General features: G+C 43.5%; 1 protein-coding gene across 1 annotated transcript in view; it reads right to left on the bottom strand.

Moving 5' to 3' along the window:
• The window catches only part of DNAH9 (dynein axonemal heavy chain 9), a 334,218-nt gene that overhangs the window by 106,405 nt on the left and 204,230 nt on the right, over positions 1-23,583 (bottom strand). The window contains exons 45-49 of the mRNA XM_044249120.1: positions 21,693-21,816; positions 11,199-11,341; positions 10,666-10,827; positions 10,225-10,458; positions 1,240-1,500 (exon numbers count right to left, since the gene is read on the bottom strand). Of these exons, the coding sequence (XP_044105055.1) occupies positions 1,240-1,500; positions 10,225-10,458; positions 10,666-10,827; positions 11,199-11,341; positions 21,693-21,816 (924 nt within the window). The remainder of the gene's footprint in view (positions 1-1,239; positions 1,501-10,224; positions 10,459-10,665; positions 10,828-11,198; positions 11,342-21,692; positions 21,817-23,583) is intronic.

The raw sequence follows: 23,583 nt of genomic DNA, 5'->3' as shown, positions 1-23,583 counted from the left end.
GAACACCTTTAATGTTCTGTCATTGGATAGGATATTTTGTCCTTGGATTGGGATTGATTGCCATCTGTTAGCTAAAAATGCAAATATCCTTGTATTCCGACTTTATTGAGAGTTTTAGTAAGCAGCGGATGCCGAATTGTGTTAATTCCCCTTTTGACATCTCCCCAAATGACAATGAAGCTTTTCATTTTTGATCTAGAGTTGGGGATGGTTACCTGAATAATCTCACGTAGGGAAAACCTGCCAGTGGGTGGCATGGTGAATGTGATTTACTAGTGTTTTACACAGGTGTCTTACACCACCGTTCTTAAGTTAGAGTCATCTGAGGTTTTATTTCCTTGTGCTGTCTCTATCACTTTCAGTACCAGGCTCATCGCATAACACAGTCCTTTAAGAAGTCCTTTCAGAGAGAAGTCCGCTCAACTTGGAAACTCTAGGATTTTCCAATATATTTGATCATAAAATGGGCTTTTTGTATTACTTGCTAATATTAAAAGTCAAACGACAGGGACTCTGAGTTGAGAGTGGAGCATGATGCAGGGCTCGATCCCAGGACCCTGAGCGCAGGACCTTGAGCCGAAACGCCTGGTGAAGTGGAAAGGAGCAGCCTGTACTGTGTGTGGCGAGGGCATTCCTGTGGACCCAAGGATCCCTAGAATGTCCTTAAACCCTCCGTGTTCCCAGAACTCTGCTATTTCATGCCCACTTCCCTGCTTTCCCATCATTTTCAAACTTCACAATCAATCTGTAGTTAATGCATGAAGAACCCCTGTGAATCAGAGCTGGGTAGTAAGTCTCTGCACATTTTGAGTCTCTGCCTTGGCAGATTTATTTCACTTTTATAGCTAAACTGAAATAAATCCGGTGTAGCTTTTCCTGTCTTAATGGGAATGGTTTTGTTTGCAATTTCATAGTCCTTTCCCCCCTACAAAGTTACTTAGAATTTTCTGTTTGTTCCCTATGTATTTTTTACAGTGAACTTATTTTTTTTTACTGTACAAATAACATATAATGGCAATTGCATTATTAAAAATTACTCGTGGGGCACTTGGGTGGCTCAGTCAGTTAAGCATCTGACTCTTGGTTTTGGCGGCTGGATTCCGAACCTGAAACCCTCTACCTTGGCCCTTGGATCTCTCTGGGACACCAGGGTGCTGTGCTGTCTGGGTCACGGGAGCCCCCCACCCCAACCCCAGGAGGGGTAAGCAGATGGGACAGACGGACACTGGATCCTCTCACCTTATTGAGGGTGTTGAGAGCCGCCTGGGCTGCCGTGAGCGCTGGCTCTGCCTTGGCCAGGTCCTCCTCACAGTCCTTCTGCTTCTGCTTCACCTCGAGCATGATGAGGGCCACTCTCCGCTCCTCCTCGTCGGCCATGGCCTTCTCTCTGCTCACCTTGTCCGTCTCCACGCCAACCACCTGAATCAGCTTGTCAGCGTCTTCGTTTTTCTGCCTCAGCTCCCCCTCCTGTGTGGCCAGCCTGGCTTTCAGGCCATCCACCTGCCGCAGAGAGGTCCCGGGCTTAGCAGGAGCAATGGGGCTTTGGACAGGGTGGGGGGGCCCCCTGGGGATCTGACCTCGCGGGGAAAAATGACAACTCCTGATGGAAGGAAGGTGCAAAGCTGAGCTCTTCTCTTGAGCCAAGTGCCTTGACCCAGGAGAGGAGAGGGAACCTGGACTCCCTCTTCCTCCTCCCTCTACAGTAGACGTCATAGAAGATTCTAAGCGACGCATGTCCTGACCTTTCTTTCTCCTTGATGCCCACAAGATGTAGGCTGCTTCTCATGGACATCAGAGCCCGCCTCTTATAAAACTCCGCATGCCTCATGTAATACTTTCCACACGAGTGGGCATGTCATAAAAATCAGTCATTATTTAATGGACGTTGGCCAGTGTGAGGTATGCCGAGAACTGAGCAAGCGACTGAATGTGGGGACAGACAGTGGCCAAACTGTGTATAAACACAGAAATCTGACCCACAACCGTGACCCTCCTGGTACCCAGGAGACCGACCCATTATGTACCATCACTAGCTCAGGAAGCCCGTCTGCTGTCTCTAAGTCAGTCAGACATGTAGGAAGTCAGACTACCACCTCCGTAACAATCCAGGAAGGCAAACAATAAATAGCCTCTGTAACAATTAAGATTAAGAGCGGACCCTTTCCTTAACTTTTGTCCCACCTGCCAACTTAGGACTGACCAGAGAAGGTCAGACATGCTCCTCTATCTGATCACTTGGGCACCCAATTCTGGGGCACCTGCCACCAGCTTCCGCAGGCCCCTAGCCTCCACTGGACACACCCCATACCTCGCCTTTCTTCCCACCATGAAGCTCTCCCATCCCTCTGCCTGCCTGCCTTTGAGTCTCTGCCAAAACCCAGGTGCTGGGGGTTGACTCCCAGCTAGAGCGAGCTAGAGCGAGCTCTGAAGAGCGAGCACTACCTTCTTCTTACTTGGTTGCTCTTAGTCTATTTCCACAATCCTTACGAGAGAGAGATGACCATCAGAGAGAATTCCAGTGGCCAGACCAGAACCCAGCAGGGCTCTCCATCCAGCCTCTGGATTCATATGCATTTTGGAGGAAATAATGAAGTGCTGGGAACATTAGCACGTAGGAACGGTCTATTTCTATGATCTGCTGGAGGAGGAGTGGTTTTCTCTGTTTCCATCAGTCGAGTGGAGAGTGCTGCTTCCCAGAGTGTGGTTCTGGGACCAGCAGCAGCAGCAGCAGCCCCTGGGAACTTGCTAGAAATGTAAACTCTCGGGCCCACTCCAAACCTACTGAATCAGGAATTCTGGACTGGGCCAGGCGATCTGTGTTTTTTGTGGGCCCTCGTGGTGATAACAGAGGCCCTTCTCCACCTCTGAGAGTCACTGGTCTCATTTTAGGGCCCTTTGACATGCAAAGAGAAGCCTCCTCAGATCTGGTTCTTTCTGGGAAGTAAAAAAAAGCCACTTGTCTTTGCAATATGGCCCATAAACTTTACATTGCAGGATGACCTCCTGTGTCTCATTTTCCTGCAGCCCATTTCCATGCAGCAACCCAGGATGACTTCAGAGCTCCTGAAACACGCCAAGCAGATTGGAAAGCTTTATGATGCAAAATACAGAAGGGGAGAAAGAAAACAGAGGCCTAGATGCTGCCCAGTAATTCCCTTTTCATGGCAGATCAAAAGAGAAGAAAAGGAAGGCGGAGGGGTGGGGTGGTGGGGAGAGAGAATGCTCTTTAATTTTGTGTATTTGTGGGAACTGGAGACTTTTGTTAACCTCAAATGAAGGCCTGCTCCCCAGAATGAGTCTTATATACCCGTGCCGGAAGGTTAATCTGTTTCTATCTCCCGTTGTTCAGCTCCAGGGAGTTATTTCTACAAGGACAAAGATGCGATTGTAAACCAAAATGATTGAACCACGTAATCACCGCAGTCGGAACACACATCAGTAACTTTTTGTTCCTTTTTAAATCTTGGGAGACTTGAGAAAATTGGAGTGGGTTTTTTTTTTTTTTTCTTTTGGTTTGTTTTTGTGGGTTTTTATTGTTGTTGTTGTTTTTTTTTGCCTGTTTGTTTGTTTTGCTGATTGCACATAGACTTCATGACCTAGGGTCCGAGGTAAATAATCACCAGCACTGTGAAGGGAGCTTTATGGTTCTTAAGCTGTGACAGGAGGGTCCGCCTGTCAGAATGAGGTATTCCCCACGTAGCTAAAGGGAGGGTGTGAGTCAGGCTCATTTTATGGCTCTTCTGCCATAGAATGGTATGTTGAAAAAGGTCAAGTTAAAATTTCCTCTTCTCTTTTCCCTTATTCAAAGCATTCGAGCCCCTCTTTGGCTCTCTTCTCTTTAGACACCCTCCCCCAACCCCGGATAGGAGGATCAAGAAGGACAATGTCACAGCCAGCAAAGAGAGTCTCTCCCCAGTCTTGCTAGCCCCATGAATGTTCATTCGGGGGATGGGGGGTTGTCAACTGAGAGGCTTGACAAGAGGCTGGTGGTGAGAGACGGTCCCTTCTTCAAGGATCAGGAACATGATACTAAAGAGACAGGTTAAGCCTCCCAGGCCTTTCTCCTCAGAGCCACAGAAGGAGGAACCTGGGAAAACCCACAGCAACCTCCACTGAGCCGAGGTCTGGAAGCCCAGAGCTATTTTCCTTCTTCCTCTGAGTCCCTCTGGTCACCCACCATGTTCTCATATGAATTCACGCTTCACGTAGGTGCTCCTCGCAGATGGAGAGGGTTCCCATCTCTAGTAGACCCATGGTTATCTGCCTAATAACAACTTCTCAGCCCTGTTTCGGAAACAGAGTTTGAATTTCCTTTGGGGAGTTCTCCCTTCCCATGTCCTTATAGTCTGGGTGGAGCTGATTCTAGTGGTTGTCCTTTGAACCTCACTTGGCCAAGGAGAATATCCAAGTCCCAGAGAATGGTTCATGTGTGGGCAGAACGATGATCAGAAGAGGCCAGTCAGAGCCACTGACCATTTATCTAGGAGCTTGGCAGAAAATCCTGGGAAAGGCGAACTCCTTCTTACAGTGGGGCTGCAAAGCAGACAGAATGTGATTCCGAGGTTGCCAGAGCCCAGGGGGGTCGCTTGCTTGAACAGGGATGTTTAGGGAGGATCTAGCTCCAGTCCTGTCCAGATTCAGCTCCGTCCCTGAATTTTCTTGGTTTTATTTGTTGTTGTTGTTCTTTGGTCTAATCAACTTCAGTTGGATTTTGGTTAGCTGCCAAATATATCATGTAATCTAAAAAAAAATTTTCTCTATCTCCTGTCTTTTCCTTCTTTCTTCTTCTACTTTTTAAAATGCTAAGTGAACTTGAATTCTTTTTTTTTTTTTTTTCATTTGTAACTGAGAGAGTCCTGATGAATACATCATGGTGAATTACTGAACCATCAACTTCAGGTAGATTCGGTGGCCTGAGATTATTTGAAACCCCAGGATAAACTGAATTTAAGAGTCTCCTGACAGACAGACAGACCTAGGGAGTAAATCTTATATGCAGGGAATTGGCAAAAATCTGTAGGCCTTTTATGAACATTTCTTCAACCCAACAGCCCCTCTTCCTCACAAGCCAAATACAGAGTGGGGATGACAGTGGGTTCTGAAGATGCCAGCAGGAGACAGAGCGATATCCCAAGTCAGAGTTGGGAGTTCTGACTGTGCCAAGAGAAGAAATGGAACAGAAGGGACGCCAGCTGTGAAGCTCTCTGAGGCAGTAGCAAAGATAGACAAGGCTGCCCAAAGACCCAGCAGAACAGGCCACCGTCAGCAGAGCCAGTGAGAGTAAGAAGACCACAGCCTGGGGCTTCACCACTGTCTCCTGAAGCCATGACCACCACCACTGCCTGATGGGAAGGAGCAAAACACCCTTCACAGGGAAACAGCCCGGAGCTAGACTTATCTGAACTGACTGCCTTCCAGAGACTGAGTTTCTAACTTGAAGTGACCAAGGCAACCTGAAATGCAAGATTAGGAGGTTTCTACTCCTGGGGCACCTGGGTGGCTCAGCTGGTTGAATGTCCAGCTTTTGGTTTCAGCTCAGGTCACAATCTCAGGGTCATGGGATTGAGCTCTGTGTTGGGTTCGTGCTCGGTGGGGAGTCTGTTTCCCCTCTCCATGGCCCTCCCCCTGGCTTGTGCACTCTTTCTCTCTCAAATAAATAATCTTTATAAGAAAAAGAACTTTTTATTCTTAAATGAAAAAGACAGCTCTCTAGCTAAGTTAAATTCAGTTATAGAAAAATAAAGTTACATTTATGTCCCCTTGAGTCTAAGCATGAAATTATGGGATGATCATACAATTATTAATTATTGTCATTCTCACCAGTCCAATTACTAGTCCTAACACTGCTATTGTTGCTAAAGAAATCTGGAGTCCATCCGAGTCAGGGTTGTGAGATTCATTTAGCCACAAGATTATGAATCCCCAAAACTGTCCTATGTGAGTAGCAGGAATGATACCACATAATCCAAATAATTACCCTTATACCAAGATTATGATAATATACTTAAGGCTTTTTCTATCTAAGGAACAATTTCAGATGAAAGGTTTACAACAGAGTTAGGAAGCTAAGACACCATTTTTATCAGAAGAATCATCCTTGTAACCATCCATGAGTATGAAATACATACCATGTCTACAGTATTGGGGAGCCCTTCCTCCAGCCCCATTCTGAGCTTGTAGGTGACTTTAGAAAGTGTTCATTTGGTTGGCTCCCTGGCCATCTGATCTACCCATATGGCCCTTTTTCTACACGTTTATAGAACACCTACTATGAGCCAATGAATCCCGGTGTCTGTGCTTAAATGACTGCTGGTGGTATGACATGACATATACAAGAGAAGAAATATAATTTGGGGATGGGACCTCAGAGATGGGAAGGCACACCTTCTCAGAGCTTAGAAAGGGCTTCTGGGGCAGGGGTAGCAAACCACATAGGTGTTGACAGTGACAAGCTGACAAGGGCAGGGGCGGATGTAAAAACCCAAAGACATGAAGAGGCTGTGGAGATCTGGGACAATCACAACCAGTAAGAAGTGCTGGATGCCGGGGTGCAATGGGGTAGATGGGGGGAAGAAAGAATGGCACATGGGTAAAGATACAGTTTGAGATTTCTAGAAAAGTCCAGAGAATCTGCAATGTAGTGTCTAAAACATTAATGCCCACAGAAGAGAAGACTTAAGCTTGTGAACTGAGCAAAGATCCCTCCAACAGCAAAGATCTCTTCAATATCCCTCTGGTTTGGTAGCTGCCAGCCCCACATAATGAATGGGCACTTAAAATGTGTCTTGTCCCAGTGGTGATGTTTTGTAAGTATAAACACACACAGTAGTTTTTGAAGACATGTAGAAAAAAAAATACTTCATTGATAATGTTTTTATACATTGATTACCTGTTAAAATGAAAAGATTTGGGGTGTGTTGGGTTTAATAAACCTATTCTTAAAATATATGATGTAATTATGTAAGATTGAAATACACGGTCAGAATTAAATTCCTTTTATTCCTTTTACTTCCTTTGGTACAGCTACTAGAAAATTTAGTTTGCATATATGACCAGTAGGATATTTCTATTGGATATTGTGTCTAGAATACAGTAGGGGGACCCATCTATTCATTCATTCATTCATTCATTCAACAAACATTTAATGAGTGCCCACTTTGTCCAAGCACTGTTTTAGACATATCAGATGCATCAGTGAACCAAACAGATAAAGATCCTGGTCCTTATGGAGGTCGTGTCCAAAAGATGGGGATAGACACCACAAAAGAAAGATAACAAATAAGTAAGTTACATGTTGGTGGGGTAAGTGCTATGGGAAAAAGATAAAGTAGAGCAGAATAAGGGACGTGGGTGTGGTGTGGGATTGCAACTGAAAATGGGGTCATCGGAGTAGGACTCACTGAGAAGGTGACATTTGAGCAAAGAGGAGGAGATGAAACAGTGAGCCATGGGGTGAGAGAGGGAAGAACACCTGAGGAGAGGAAACAGCCAGTGCAAAGGCCTAGTGTTGTCTGAGGAGAGAGCATAGCAGTGGCACAGCCAGAGAGAGAGGAACGTTGTGGACATAGGGTAGTGGGAGGTGAGGTCTGAGAGTCTGCGCGGCGCCATGGCAGAGAAGCTTGGGGTGCCATTTTAACTAGGGAAATGGAAGCCATCTCAGGGTTTGGAGCAGAAAGGTGACATGCTCCGACATATGGTTTGAATGCATCATTCTGGCGACTCTGTGGATGATGTACCAAAGATGGGCAAAAGGAGCAGACAGATGAGCTAGAAACATGCTCTGGTTGCTCAGGTTAAGGATGCCAGTGGCCCAGATCAGGGGCATGGAAGCATAGGAGGTGCACAGCGCTGGGATTCTGGGCATATCTGAAGTTAGAGCCGATAGCGATTTTCTGATGTTTGGGCACAGGGCGTGTGACAGAAATGAGAAGAGTCAAGGACAACCCCAAGCTGATGGGCGATATGAGAAATTGTTGGTGATGCAGGTTTGGGATGGGGGAGACATTGCGGAGTTCGATGTGTTGAAATCATCCAGGTAATAAGTGTCTAAATCAAGGCATTGAAAATGGGGATACAGCAAGAGGGGTACATTTTGAGACATATATATATATATGTCTTGTTAATTCTTAACTGAGACAAGGAGAAGAATCTAAGGTAAGTCCCCGATTTTTAGATATTTGGGTAGGTAGGTAAAAGCACAACTCACTGAAGTAGAGAATTTTGAAGGAGAAGAGACCAAGATTGATGCTGGGACTGGGGAGGCTCTTCCGCTAGCTATAGGCAGACAGAGCTGGGTTCACCTAAGGTACAACCAGTCTTCTACTGGGATGATCAATAATTCCCAGAGAACAGGCGAGGGGAGGGACAACAGGGGCTGCTGGGGGGACAGTGTTCTGAGGGCATCATAGGTTGGCGGTGGGAGACAGGTAGAGGAAGAAGTGACAGATGTTAAAGATAACCTGGAAGGACTGCATTCTGGGATTCTATCTCATGCTGTTTTCTAGAAGCTCAGAGATTGAGAGTACTGAGAAGTGTTGGGAGAGAAGATGCCATCTTTCTACAATAAAGGTACATGCCAGGTAAATGGCTAGGGCCTTGGCTGGGATCTGTGTCTCTTGATCTGCCCAGAACTGTAGCTCTGGGAAGGGGTGTGGTCATGACAAAATGGACACAGAGGAGCGTCATGGACAATTGTTACACGTCACATGTGGACAAACACCAAGTCTGAACAGATCTCACCATGCCTGAGAGTAAATAAAGAAAAAGAAGAAAAGGGTCTTTTCAGAAATACAGAACAAGGAAGGGAAAAGCATCCAGGAGACTAAGAAGGGCACAGGTCTGAAGATGGCGCACGACCGGATCTAGACAATACATCGAGAAAGCTGTCTGCCATCATCGGTAGGATGGTGTCTGCGACAAAGTTGCAGGAAAACAGGCTGAAATAAGAAAGCAATAGGATGTGTTGGAAGGAGAAAAGGATGAGGTGAGGAAGAGTTGTTAGGATATTAAAAATGTAATAGCATAATTAAAGTCTTCCCTGGAAACATAAGCAGAAGCAATATTAGAATTGTTGAAGGTAAACTTGAAAAGTTCTCCTAGAACCCAGAAGCGAAAAAAGCCAAAAGGATGAGATCAACGAGTGAGGACATAATAGATATAGGGCACAGAGAAGCCATCTGGCAAATCATTGCTCCTGGAGGAGATGCCAGAGCAGATGAACAAAACCAGATAACAGAAGAAAAATGGCCCAAGCAGAAGAAACTCTATGTGAACAGATTGCAAGGGCTTACAGAATCCCACTAAATGAACTGAAATCCTCTCAGCATATTGAAACTATGATTCAAGAAACTAAAGTGGGGAGAGAGGACAAGTCAGAAGAAGCAAATTCGACAGTTATGCCAAAAACAAAACTCTGAAATGATGACAATGAGCAAAAGGCTTAGATCTCTGTAGGAACATGGGATGCCCAAGAATTAAGTTGATCACAATTGAGTTTAATGGTGCAAATGCAAGAAAACCACACCGCGTTCATGAGAGGCTGGCTCTGCAGCCAGCAAACAGAGCACAGGAGGGGGCCATCAAGGGGCTGGCAATGTCTGATGGGCATGCGCAGGGGCAGAGAATGTGCTAGAATTGTCCTCCAATTCTCAAGGAAGGAGCAGGAAATTGAAACAAACTTGTTCCCTTTGGAAAAGTAAGTAGAAATATATTACAAGGACAGAACAACAGGGACCTCCTTTTGATGGCCAATTACTGAGGAATATATGAAGAAATGCAAGAAATGAGACAGGATTTAAGAAGTCAGGTTCTGATGGTGCTTTGACAGATAATACAAAGAAATAAAAGAAAAACTAGTATAGTTCTACAACTGTCTCTCCCAACCACTCATTTCTTTTGGTTCTGAAGACAGAAGGGAAGCTGGCCAGAGAGGAAAGGAAGGTAGCAGAAGAGGAGGAGAGCGGTAACAAGCAAGATTAAAGAGGTGTTCTGGAGGACTCCATCATCAGTACGTGGGAGCAGACCAGACCTGAAGCTCACAGTGGGCCCTTCTGCAGGGGGAGCTCAGCCATAACTCCTGGAACAGTGTCTGATGACACCAAGGCCTCTGGAAAACCATACATGATTCTCAGGCCTGGACCATGATCCCTCCAGTTTCCTGGAATGGTGTGCTCCCACTCCCTCTCGATGCCCAGAAGGCAGGGGCGAAGGAAGACCGTCACCCACCTGGGCAGAGGTGCTGTGAAGCTTCAGCAGCCCGTTTTCGAGACGCGCTATTTTGGACTTGAGCTCTTTTCCATTTCTGTGTAGCAAACTCTGGTAGAGTCTGATGAACTCCAGGAATGACTTGGGAGTTGTGTAGTTGTAGCGTTGTTCATTGGTCAGATAAGACTGAGACATCTGGTTGACACTCGTGTGGACAAAAGCCATGAACTTGCTAATCGACTGCTTGACTGTGGGCTGAAAGTGAAAAGTGGAAAATAAGTCTTCACTGTCTGGACGTGAAGACGGAGGTGATGGCCTGCCCCACTCATGGCCTCATTCCATGGGCAGTTCTATTCCACTAAGTCTATTCAAGTCCGAACTTGAACCCCGAAACTCTGGACATGGAATTCCTTGTACCCCAGGTGGGCGGGACTTTGAGGAGTATCTCCTCTGCCCTCTCACCTCGATGCCTTCTGTGTTCTGCAAAAAGCGAAGGCTGACGGACTCCAGTGCTTGCCGAGGCCACTCATGGAACCAGTCGATGGCCGTGCAGTTCACAATGGCTGGGAACTTCCTGCTGCGGACTCTCAGCTTGTTCCCCACGGGGGATAAACAGAGAGTCACCTGAGAAATCAGAGGGTGGGGAGAACCAAGAGGGCATCAGGGAGATACTCATAGTGAGACAGATAGAGCTTTGTGTTATTTCCCAGAAAGTCGGGAAAAAAATCCAACAGAGGAAGAAGAAAATCTGTCAATACTAGCCAGGCTTCTAGCCAAGAAATTAAGAATGCTGGGACTGCATGAGCCAAGGGAGAGGCTATTGCCCTTGAAGCAGATAAGGGCAGCCTTGCAAAATTGCTCAGGTGAAGAAGGGCACTCCAGCCTCCCTACCCACTCCCAGTATAATCTATGAGGGCAGCTTGTCCAAAATAACAGCAGAGGATCTCATGAACCATCTCTGGTCTGCCTATCCTGGGCAGTAAATCTTTCTATACCTTCAGTTGTCGTCGGACCCGATTTATAAAGAACTTCCAACAGTTTTCTCTGTTATCAACTAGACCTTGGCTCTTGACTTCATTCCTCACGTTATTTATGATGTTTTCAACTTCATCATCAGAGTAGAGGTCTGGGATCTCTCCTGGGAGAAATGGGACACAGATGAGTGGCTTTGGCATCTCTCTGCATGATACAATAGGATGTGAGGTGCTATCCAAACTTGGGACACAGGGCCTATGATTTTTTGGCCGTGTCCCACCACTCTTGCTGGTGGAATTGGACAGACACCGTATATACTCCAAACTCAGTGCAGGTGGAGGGATGATACTTTAAAGAATGGAACAAGGGTACACGGCATTCTTTTGTCCTGGGGTAGCAGCCTGTAGCAGAAAAGCTCTCAATTCTTTACTTCTTTTGCCTAAAACATTTATTTACTAACTACTGTTAGGAAAAATTTTGCTTCTGAGGAGCTTAATATTTAGTAGGAGAAATAAAACAGATGTAAAATACTTATAATATAAATATAAGTGAAAGGAGCCATGAGAGAAAAACACATAAATCCATATATTGATGAAGAATGAGCTATCCCTTCCTACTGAAGAAGAAAGGGAGAGAGCATGAATGGTTTTGGGGAACCTACTATATGATAAGTATGACATCTTAAAATCAATGGGGAAAATGAACCTTTAATACAGGGTATTAGGAAAACTGGGATCTGGAAAAAAAAATACTATGGTTAGATCCTTATATTCCATTGCACAGTAGGATAAATTCCAAATGGATCAATACTTAACTATAAAAAATAAACCCATAAAAATGGCAGAAGACAGGAGGGAAATATTTTTATAACCTCTGAATGGGGAAGGTCTTTCCTAAGTATAACTCAAAATTGGTATGTTTTAAAAGAAAGATAAATTTGGTGCATCTAAATTGATACATTTTATGTAAAATTAAGAAATTTATTAAAAAAATAGAAAAAATGGATTGGCGAAAACATAGGCAAAGTATAATAAGAGCAAACATGAAGGACCAATTATAACATGTTTCCAAAAGATGGCATACAAATGGCCAACACATACATGGAAAGGTGCTTAATGTAATTAATTATCAGGGAAATGCAAATGAAGATTACAATGAGATATCACCTCACACCTTTTGGGATGGCTATTATCAAAAAGACAAGAGATAGTAGGTGTTGATGAGGATGTGGAGAAAAGTAACCCCTGTGCACTGTTGGTGGAAATGTAAACTGGTACAGCCACTATGGAAAACAGTGTGGAGGCTCCCAAAGAAATTAAAGATAGAACAAGTACATGTGGTCCAGCAATTCCACTTCTGGAGTACATGTGATCCAGCAATCTCACTTCTGGGTATATATTTGAAAGAAAAAAACTAGATCTTGGAAATATCCATACTCCTCTGGTCATTAGAGCATTATTCACAATACCTACAACATGAAAACGGCCTAAGCATCCATCAACAGATGAATGGATCAAATAAATGTGACATATATAAAGGAGTATTATCCAGGCTTTAAAAAAGGAAATCCTGCCATTTGCAGTAACAGAGTAGACTTGGAGGGCATTATGCTAAGTGAAATAAGCCACAGAGAAGGAAAAATACCGCATGGTATCACTTACATGTGGGATCCTAAAAAGAAAACAAAACAAAAAAACACCCCAAAACAAATGAAACTGAAAAACAAAAAACAGCCAAATTCATAGAAACAGTGTAAGAGGGTTTCCCTTTCTCCACATCCTCTCTAACACATGCTGTTTCCTGTCTTGCTAATTTTGGCCATTCTAACTGGTGTAAGGTGGTATCTCAATGTGGTTTTAATTCGAATCTCCCTGATGGCTAGTGATGATGAACATTTTTTCATGTGTCTGATAGCCATTTGTATGTCTTCATTAGAGAAGTGTCTTATACTATTGGTAGGAATGCAAGCTGGTGCAGCCAATTTGGAGAACAGTGTGGAGAGTCCTTAAGAAATTAAAAATAGAGCTTCCCTGCAATTGCACTACTGGGTATTTACCCCAAAGATACAGATGTAGTGAAAAGAAGGGCCATCTGTACCCCAATGTTCATAGCAGCAATGGCCACGGTCACCAAACTGTGGAAAGAACCAAGATGCCCTTCAACAGATGAATGCATAAGGAAAATGTGGTCCATATACACTATGGAGTATTATGGCTTCATCAGAAAGGATGAATACCCAACTTTTGTAACAACATGGACGGGACTGGAAGAGATTATGCTGAGTGAAATAAGTCAAGCAGAGAGAGTCAATTATCATATGGTTTCACTTATTTGTGGAACATAACAAATAACACGGAGGACATGGGGAGATAGAGAGGAGAAGGGAGTTGAGGGAAATTGGAGGGGAAGATGAACCATGAGAGACTGTGGACTCTGAAAAACAATCTAAAGGTTTTGAAGGGGTGGGGGTGGTGGGAGGTTAGGGGAGCCTGGTGGTGGGTATTATGGAGGGCACGGATTGCATGGAGCACTGGGTGTGGTGCATAAACAATGAATTCTGTTACACTGAAAAGAAATCAAATAAAAATAAATAAAAATTTTAAAAAAGGAATAAAATATTCATAGAAACAGAGTAGAAAGCGGTTGCTGGGGCTTGGGGGTTGAAGGAAACAGACAGAATATGATAAAAGGGCACAAACTTTTGGTTATAAGATGAATAAGGTCTTAGGATCTAATATATAACATGGTGATTATAGCTGATAACACTGTACTGTATAACTGAAATTTGCTAAGAGATTGAACTTAAATGTTCTCATCTAAAAATTTTTAAAAGGTGAAAAAAAGAAAATACATATTTTCTCCAATTATAGTTAAATAGCTAATCTCCTTAATATGTAAAGAAACTCTCCCCCATTAAAGGAAAAAGTTAGGGGTGCCTGGGTGGCTCAGTCAGTTAAGCAGCTGTCTTTGGCTTGGGTCATGATCCCAAGGTCCTAGGGTCCAGCCCCACATCAAGCTTCCCTGCTCAGTGGAGAGTCTGCTTCTCCCTCTCCATCTGGCTGTTGCTCTGCTTACTTCTGCTCTCTCTCTGTCAAGTAGATAAATAAAATCTTTTAAAAAAATTAAAAAAATTTTTTAAAAGGAAAAAGTAAATAATGCCATTTTAAGATATGGTGACGCATACAAAAAGAGAGCTCATGGTATAGGAAATACAAATATCTCTTAAATATATGAACAAATGCTTTACCTCACTTGTAGTAACAGAAATGTACATCAACACTATGTTTATGTTTTTGTTTGTACTAATGAGATTGGCAAACATATGAATACTCAACTTCACTCGTAGTAATAGAAGTGTACTTTGAAAAGTATGTCTAATTATAATTTTTTTAAGATTGGCAAAGTTCTGAAAGTTAAATAAAATCCCGTATTAGTAAGGTGGTGTATGATGGATAAATCTTTTTAAAAATCCTAATTAGAGGCACCTGGGTGGCTCAGTCGGTTAAGCGGCTGTCTTCAGCTCGGGTTGTGATCCCAGATTCCTGGGATCGAGCCTCGCCTTGAGCCCCACATCAAGCCCCGCATCAGGCTCCCTGCTCAGCAGGAAGCCTGCTTCTCTCTCTCCCACTCCCTCTGCTTGTGTTCCCTTTCTCACTGTGTCTCTCTCTGTCAAATAAATAAACACAATCTTTTAAAAAAAAATCTTAATTAAATATATAAAAATAGATACATGATGACCAAACAACGTTTGTTCTAGAAAAGCAATGATGGTTAAGTCTTAGAGAAATCTATGAGAATAATTTGCTACATTAATAGATTAAAGAAGTAATATATTACCATTAGAGATACATAAAATTTCCAAATACTGTTAGCAAACTAGGAATAAATAAGATTTCTCTTAACCTATATAATAGATGTCTATCACAGACCCAAAGCAAACATTATATCAAATGGTGAAATACTAGAATATTCTCTTTCAAATCAGGACCAAGGCAAGCATAACTGTCATCATGTTTCCTATTCAGTGTTATACAGGAGGTCCTAGACTATACAAAAAATCAAGAAAAGGAATATGTATAAGAATAGCTAAGGCAATCATAAAATTATTGTTCAAAATCTAATTTTCTACGTAGAAAATCTAAGAGAATATATACATAAACCACCAGGACTCACAAGCATATTCAAGAACAAGCTTGAGGGACACAAAGCCAATTGGAAATAAAAGGGCATCTGTACTCAAGCCAAGAAAATTACTTTTCTTTTTAAAATCTTTTTTTGAAGATTTTATTATTTTTAAGTAAGTTCTATAGCCAGTAAGTAAGTAAGGTCTATACCCAACATGGGGCTCAAACTCACAACTTTGAGATTCAGAGTCATACACTCTGAGTAAGTCTGCCAAGTGCCCCCCACCCACCAAATGTTATTTTAAAAGTTATTTAGGGTACCAACAAAACTATAAGGTGGGTAGTAATATATGAAAAGATATACAGGATTGTGGTGTAAGAACAATAACATACTACTTGAAAGGCATAAACAGAACCGTAAATAAATGGGAAGAGAAACTATGCTCACAGGAGGGTGACTCGGTATTACCCCCATCATAATGATGCAATTCTAACAACAACAACAAAATCCAACGCATTTCTTTCTTGATCCTGACAAGCATACTCTAAAATGTACACAGAAGAACAAAGGGTAAACAACAGCCCTGACATTTCTGAAGAAGAACCAGAGGGAAGGAGTTGCCCTACAGAAATTAAGTCTCCTTATACAACTTTATTAATTAAAACAATGTGAAATTGGTGTGGGCCAGACAAATAGAACACCAAGGGTAACACCTTAGAAACAGACCCAATTATAAATTAAAAAATTGATACTAAAAATTAGTTGCAGTCTTGAGGTGGATTAATCAATAAGTGATGTTAGGATAATTCAGTATTAAGATTAAAAATTAAAATTAGAACTCTATAAATTTTAAAGGGCACCTGGGCGGCTCAGTGGGTTTAGCGTCAGACTCTTGATTTTGGTTAAGGTCATGATTTTAGGGCCATGAGACTGAGCTCCGTGTTGGCTCTCTGCTCAGCAGGGAGTCTGCTTGAGATTCTCAACCTCTGCCCCTCCTCCAGCCACCCCCCCAATCTCAAATAAAGAAATAAATAAATCTTTAAAAAAAGAAATTTTAGGGAGATTAAAGACATAAATATGAAAAGTCAAACAGTCAAAAAAAATCCTTATTTTAAGGATTTATCCATCTATTAGAGAGAGAGGGAGTTGGGGAGTAGGGACAGTGGGAGAGAATCCCAAACAGACTCCCCACTGAGCATGGAGACTGACGTGGGTCTTGATCCCACAACCCATGAACTCATGACCAGAATGGAAACCAAGAGTCAGACCCCAACTGCCTGAGCTACCCAGGTGCCCCCAAACAGTAACAATTTAAAAACAAAATACAGGAAGTAATTATTGTCAGGTTGAAGAGAACAGAATGCTCTGGAACAGCACAGGGCATTAAAAAGAACTGTTAAGTTTTACAGCATTTAAACTAAATCAGCATGATGCAAGTCAGATGCAGACTTCAAAGGGTACCTACAACCCTTATAATGACCAAACCATTAGTATTCAGAATATAAAAAGAACTTACAAATCCATAAGAAAAAGACCAAAAACCCTGGAGCAAAAGGGCAGACTACAAAAAGAGGCAACTCAGAGAAGAGGCCTAGCCAGTAAACTCTCGGAAATATGCTCAAGGTCACAAGTAAAATGGGAAAGAAAACAATGAGATTTCATTTCATGCCCATTGGCAAAAACCAGTATGTCAGGGAAATGGGTGCAGGAGAGGTTAGGAGGAAACTGGCATCCAGGCCCTATTGATCAGAGAGGAAACACATTCGACTAGTCTGGAGAGAAGCCTGGCACTTTTTGTAAAGTTGAAATGCCCGTACCAGACAGAACAGCAATCTCTGTATTGGGCACCTAGCTGGAGAGACGGTCCGCACATGCATCTTGGGCACCTCGCTGGAAAGACAGTCTGCACATGTGTGCTGGAAGTTTCTACTTTGCAACATTATGTGTAACCGCATGGGGGTATTCTTGCTTTCTGTGCATCCAGAAGAGTTTGTGAAGAAATACAGAAAAGCGTTAAGGGAAGAAAGTAAGTGTGGTGGGTGAGAGCATAAGAACTACGAAGGAGAGTCAGAAATTGGGAAAAGAGAACAGAGCAGAGTTCTAACTCAGGGGCAAGGGGTTGGGCTCCTGGCTCAGATGGAGGAGGAGGAGGGATGGTCATCTTCCTCTTGGAGGAAGAGAAGAAACTTAGAAAGACATGATGATGGGTTTTGGGGAAAGGGAGAGTTGGGAGGATCACACTAAACAATGGGGTCTTCTCAGCAAGGAGAGGACATTGAGCTGGTAAAGGATAAAGAAAGTGCCAGTAGAGATAAAATCCTGGAAACACTGGGTATGACATAAAGGTGAGCAGGGTTGACTCCGGGATATTCTGTGGGCCTCAGGAGCTCTCCCTCAGTCCCAGAATGAGGCTTGAGGTGAGTCCTGAGGCCATCTGGACCTGAAATCATATACGATCTCCCCCTTCAAGTTTTCCAACACCTACGTGCTTCTTCCTTCCTTCATAACTAATGCAGAAGTGTGAGCATCGTAGAAATGTTGGAGGCCAAAGGTGCTACTGGGGCCACCCTACCCATGTTGCCTCCTTGTGGAATTGGATGAGGTCCCCAAAGGTGAGAAGTTCGGCAAATGATCAACTAATCAGAGTGATCAACTAATCAGAGTGATCAGAATTCTGATTTTATCCATCAGTGACGCTGTTGCCCTTCCTCGGACTACTTTATCTGCAGCAAAGTCATGCCTTTTTCCAACAAATTTCTGGCCTTCATGATCTGAACACACTAACCCAGCCAAGAGTTCAGTGAGTATTTTATACTAATTAGACTTATATCATTTCAAAGGCCAGAATGAAAAAATGGATGATCATGAAAGCGATCATTTACTTTCCTCCCTTAATTGGACAAACTTGATTTAACTCCCGTTCATTAAGGCATTTTGGACCATGCATATAAAACACTCTGAGCTATAACTTGTCAAAACCAAGGTCTTAGCAATGAAAGAACCCTGTTCCGCTATTTGATAAAAACAGAGGTCAGAGGAAACTCCTCTAAGAAAATGAAATGGTATTTAGCCTGTGTTGGGAAGGGAGTACAGGGGAGTTTTACAAAGAGCAACGTTCAGCTGGAAATGACAGCACCCATACTCCTCGGACTTTAGGAGCTGACTGCCTATGCTGCTCTGTGGTCCTTTCTTTTTTTTTTTTTTTCTTTCTCTCTCTCTCTTTTTAAAAGATTTTATTTATTTATTTATTTGAGAGAGAGAGAGCAGGGACAAGGAACACTAGCATGGGGAGTGGGAGTGGGAAAACAGGCTTCCAGCCGAGCTGGGAACCCAATGCGGGGCTTGATCCCAGGACCCTGAGATCATGAACTGAGCTGAAGGCAGACATTGAGCCTACTGAGCCACACAGGCTTCCTGGATCTTTTGGTGTTTTATGTATAACATGCTGGAGATGGAGGAGCCCAACCCCAGATCCATAGGCTGATCTGGCCTGCTGCCTCCATGAGCATGGCCTGCAGGTTAAGACTGGTTCTTAACAATTTTTAATGGTTGAAAAGAATTAAAATAATAATACTTAATGACTTGTGAAAATGACAGGACGTTCAAATTTTATTGTCCATAAATAAAGTTTTATTGGTCATCACTGCAATCATTCATTTATATATTGTCTATGGTTGTTCTCCCAGTATGATGACAGAGTTGAGTAGCTACGACAGAGACTGTCTACAAAACTGAGAATATTCACTTTCCAACCCTTGATAGAAAAAAAAAAATAGTATGCCGACCTGGTTTATGTGATACCCTTTAGTGCCAAGATGCTGAAAGTATGAGGCCATTTGGAGACTTTGTGTTCTTAGGATGCTGGTGTGTGTTACTAGGTCTCAAGAACCCTTAAGAAGGTCTGAGTAAGGATGTCAAGGAAGTCCACTGGAGTGTATTATCTTGGGGGGGTTGGGAATTACTAGATCATAGAGTAGGTCAGGTAGGGTGTTTTCTTGGATCTTCTCTGCATTCAGTTAGAAACCATATTTTAGAAAGACCCTTTGGGAGCAATGAGGAGAATGGATTAGAGAAGGTATTGCCTAGGAGGTGGGGAATGAATTAAGAAGTGTCTACATTTGTTGGGGAGTCCGGGTGTCTCAGCTGGTTGAACCTTTGATGCTTGATTTTGGCTCAAGTAATGATCTCAGGATCTTGGGATTGAGCACCACGTCAGGCTCTGTGCTCAGTAGGGAGTCTGTTTGAGGATTTCTCTCTCTGTCTCTCCACCCCTACCCCCAACTTGTGCTCCGTTCTCTCTGTCTCTCAAATAAATAGATCTTAAAAAAAAAAAAAAAGAAATGTCTACATTGGTTTAAACAACAGATGAAAAGACCAGTGGTAGCTATGAGAGCTGTGATTTAGAATCAGAAATGGTTAGGGGATAAAATTCGTGGCAATTGATTAACTCTGGTTTGATTTTGGAAATGGCATCAGGAAATCAAGGGATCAAACAATGAGGTAACAAACTGTGGAAGGAAAACTGCAGAGCCTATGAGATTAGTAGAATATGGAAGAGGATGCTTTGGGGGGAGAGATGAATCAGTGGCATACATTCACTCTACCTTGATCTCTAAACTAACAGTACTTGTAGATAACTAGAGAGGGATGTGTTCATGGCAAGGTACCCTGACACAGTGTCACAGTCTGCCCTGTGTTGTCCAAGAGTGGAGTGAATGCACAACCCCACAAAACTGAAAAATGGTGGAGGTCCTGAGGAATTCCTGAAGCTTTCCCTGGACTGGCAGTCAATTAATTTCTAGCAAATTATTTACCTGACAGGGAAAATTAGAATTAAGATATGCTCTAATTCTCCCTGTCAAAGTGGTTAAAAACAAAGGGAGGAATATCAGAGAAGTATGACTTGTAACTGCATCTCCATTTTAACAGGTGTATGTAAAAACGTATTTTTACATAGAAGCCTTAAAAGAGAAATGTGAACTTGAAACTTCACGACCTTGGAGCAAGCTGACCGCATTATGTTCTCACTGGGCAGGGCTTCGGAAATTCATTTACTCTTTAAAAAGTTGTCTTCTAAATGAAAAATTAAAAAAAAATACGTAATTGAGAACGAAAATTTCCATTGGTGAAAGTCTATCAGCTTCTGTGTCTCAGACATTATTTTAGGAGAAGGTGACCTGGCTGGATCGGCACCAGCTGACATATAGAGTGAGTTTGGCAACATTCCTGGTGTTTCCAAAGCTGGAAGTGTTTGGAAGCACATTTTTACCTTTTTTGAATTTTAAGAAATTAGACTAGGGTACAGGGCTGGAGCGCCGCTGGCCCCACTCTCATTATTCAGTAAAATAGTAAAAGGTGAGACAACGTCGTAGGTAAAATGCTGTTGAGGAAGGTGGTAGTATGTCGAGATGGTATTTAGAATGGGGGTGGGTGGCAGATACCAGGGCTTTCTGAAACGCCAGAAAACTGGAGGCAGGAATTTTGTTCTGGAACTTCTGGGCACTGACTGCCTTCTTAACCCGGATGAAGAGGTAGTTTTGCAGATGCTGAATTCGGTTTAAGAGCCAGGAAAGCATATTCTATGTTTAATTAATATAGATGCAAAAATATATGCTTCCCATTGCTGTAAATGCATAATCTGAGTACTCTACTGTCTTATATTCTTGGGCATATACATGCACATATATCTTGGATTATGTGTGTACATACGTGTGTGCGTATGTGTACGTGCGTGCACATAGAATTTTTTTTTTTACCCAGAATGGCTGACATAATTTCTGAATTCCTAAATAAATAAGAATTGTAAAGTATCACAACTGAACTTTCTGACAAAGTCCTGTCTTGCACGGACAGTGTCACGGGACGGTTGACATCCTCGGTCAAGTATTTTGGAAGCCAAGGAAAACCACGTGAGAGAGATTCTGCATTTCTTGTTGTTTCTCCTTTGCGTGCACCAGGTTCTGAACCCTTCCTTAAATTAGCAGCCTAATCTTGTCCTGCTGTGTAAGTTTCGTGTGTGCAACTTCTCCGTGTCTCTCCTTGCCAATGTCTAATCTACCTGAAATACTGCGAACATTCTCGTTTCTGTCTTGGATATGGGGAGGGAAGAGCCCCTTCTCTCTGGGCTCGGCAGATCACCGGACCCTAGACATGCTCTTCTTCCAATACCCAGATCCATTTCCAGCCAGAGAGCCCCAAGATTACTGTCTGTTTTCTAATGAAAGGAGCCAGGATGAGGCACGGCGCTAACCCTAGAAGTATCTTCCTGAATCAGTCCTCTACTCTCTCAGTTTTCTCCCTCATTTCTATGACCTAGCTCTCTGGACCTGGGAGCACCTTGGGATGACTGATTCCAGGGGGAATATACATTCATGAGCAGAGTTTCTTACCAGAAGCCAAGAGGTCATTGATGAGCACCAGGAACTTCTCATCAGCCACTTGGGCGTCGGTCATGAGAAACACCACACTGAGATTCTTCACTCCGGCTTTCAGGCACAAGCCAGCCAAGTCCATCTGTGGAAACGATCAACATTAGAGATCTTTGGGAAGACGGCCTTATTGAAAGATCCCCAATCAGCTCTTTAGGAATGGGACCATTTCCTTATCTACCTTAACGGGAAAGAAAGTGAAATAGCAGTGGGAAATAGGCCTCATTCCCAGGCCTCAATCCCAGTAGAGGTGGATGAGTCAACTTGAACAGTGACGATCTTTAATTCATGCAATCACTGTGGCTCCTGTATTCACTTCCGGAGCTCTTCCTTTGTGCCGAGGGGTAACAGCACAGCTTTCCAAAGGGACAGAGATAGTCCCTGCTCATCTGTGTTACTTATATCATCATACAAGTGAATGACCAGACCCAAAGGCAAGCAATTGCTCTTGGTCTTGACAGAAGAGTCATGTATTTGGGGCCAACAATCCCAGTAATAAATGTATCTTATGCTAGCAGTGTTTTGTGTTCTCATGACTTGTTCCAGCAAAAGCTCTGTGTTGGAATAAAATATACTAGGGAACACACTTGCATACACACACACACACACACACACACACACACACAATCATCTGGTAGGAAATTATATCCATTCAGAACTGCAGGTGGATGAAGTCTTGGGCTAGGATGCCAAGCCCTGCATTTTCCCAGCGTAGTCAATCTTGGTTCAAGCTCTGTACCCCACTCACAGAGCCCAGCTGTCAGTCCCCGATCTTGGTCTTCTTGCTCGCACCACTCACAGCTCATTTTCTAAGAGCCTCATGCATTTCCTTATGCCAAAGCTTCTTTTATGTCCCATATATCATTCCCCTTTAAAGTTAGTGAACTTCCTTTAGTATCAACCATTCTCAACCTTAGGTACTTACAGAATTAGTTAAGACAACATTTCCCAACTCTCATCAGAACCATCTGAAAAGTCTTGATGCCCACGCCACTCCGCAGACTAGTTAAGCCAAACTTTCTGGAGGGTGGGATGCAGGCATTAGCGGTGTTTCAGGGGGATTCCAGTCTATAGCCAAGGCTGAGAACGGCCGTCTTAGGTCATTCTGTAAATGCTTACTTCTATGAACTGACTTGTTTCCTCTTTTTTGGAACCACTGGAGATTGGTCTAATGTGGACCTGGTGTCTGACTTAGATCCAGCTAGCTGTGGAGAAGCTGAGCTGTGGTTTCGGAGCAGTGATGAGCACCACTGACTGAGAGGTTAGGAAGGCAGGTGGGTAGGTCTGGCCCCAGGCCAGCTGGGATTCACACAGGGAGAGCAAGTGTGGCATCCTGGTAGAAATGATGTCAGGGCTCCCGACCCTGCCTCTGTTGTAACCAGGCACAGCAGGGAAGGGCAAAGTGACCTCTTTCAGTTGTATAAATGCTTTTCCCCACGTTCTAGATCATGCAGCATGGCTGCTAAGGGCTTGTTTGGGACCAGAAAACGTCCCTGAAGTTCCTAGTACCTGGTAAGCACTGGAACAGTATTTCAAAAATGCGAATTTCTTACAGGACTTGGGCAGACTGTCAGAACTCCTTCCAAGTCCACCAGAGCTGCTAGAGGGCTGTGTGCTCACTTTGACTCAGGGTTGCCCCTGATCCGGTGAGAGCCAAGGTTATCCCGAGGGAGCTGAAGCAGCTGAGGTTTTACAAAGGCAGACCTGAGTCCAATGAGTCTAATGAGGGTCACTGGCCTGGAATTGAGGAAGGGAATGGCCCGCTGCTGACGGGGAGGTTCTCAGGAAGGTGACTGCAGAGCTAAGGAGGGATGACAGGGAGCTATGGGCATTGTGGGGGTGGGGGCTGGGG

The sequence above is a fragment of the Neovison vison genome, chromosome 5 (assembly GCF_020171115.1).
Source record: "Neovison vison isolate M4711 chromosome 5, ASM_NN_V1, whole genome shotgun sequence".
In the NCBI taxonomy this organism is placed as follows: Eukaryota; Metazoa; Chordata; class Mammalia; order Carnivora; family Mustelidae; genus Neogale; species Neogale vison.
This window is presented reverse-complemented; position numbering and strand designations above follow the sequence as displayed.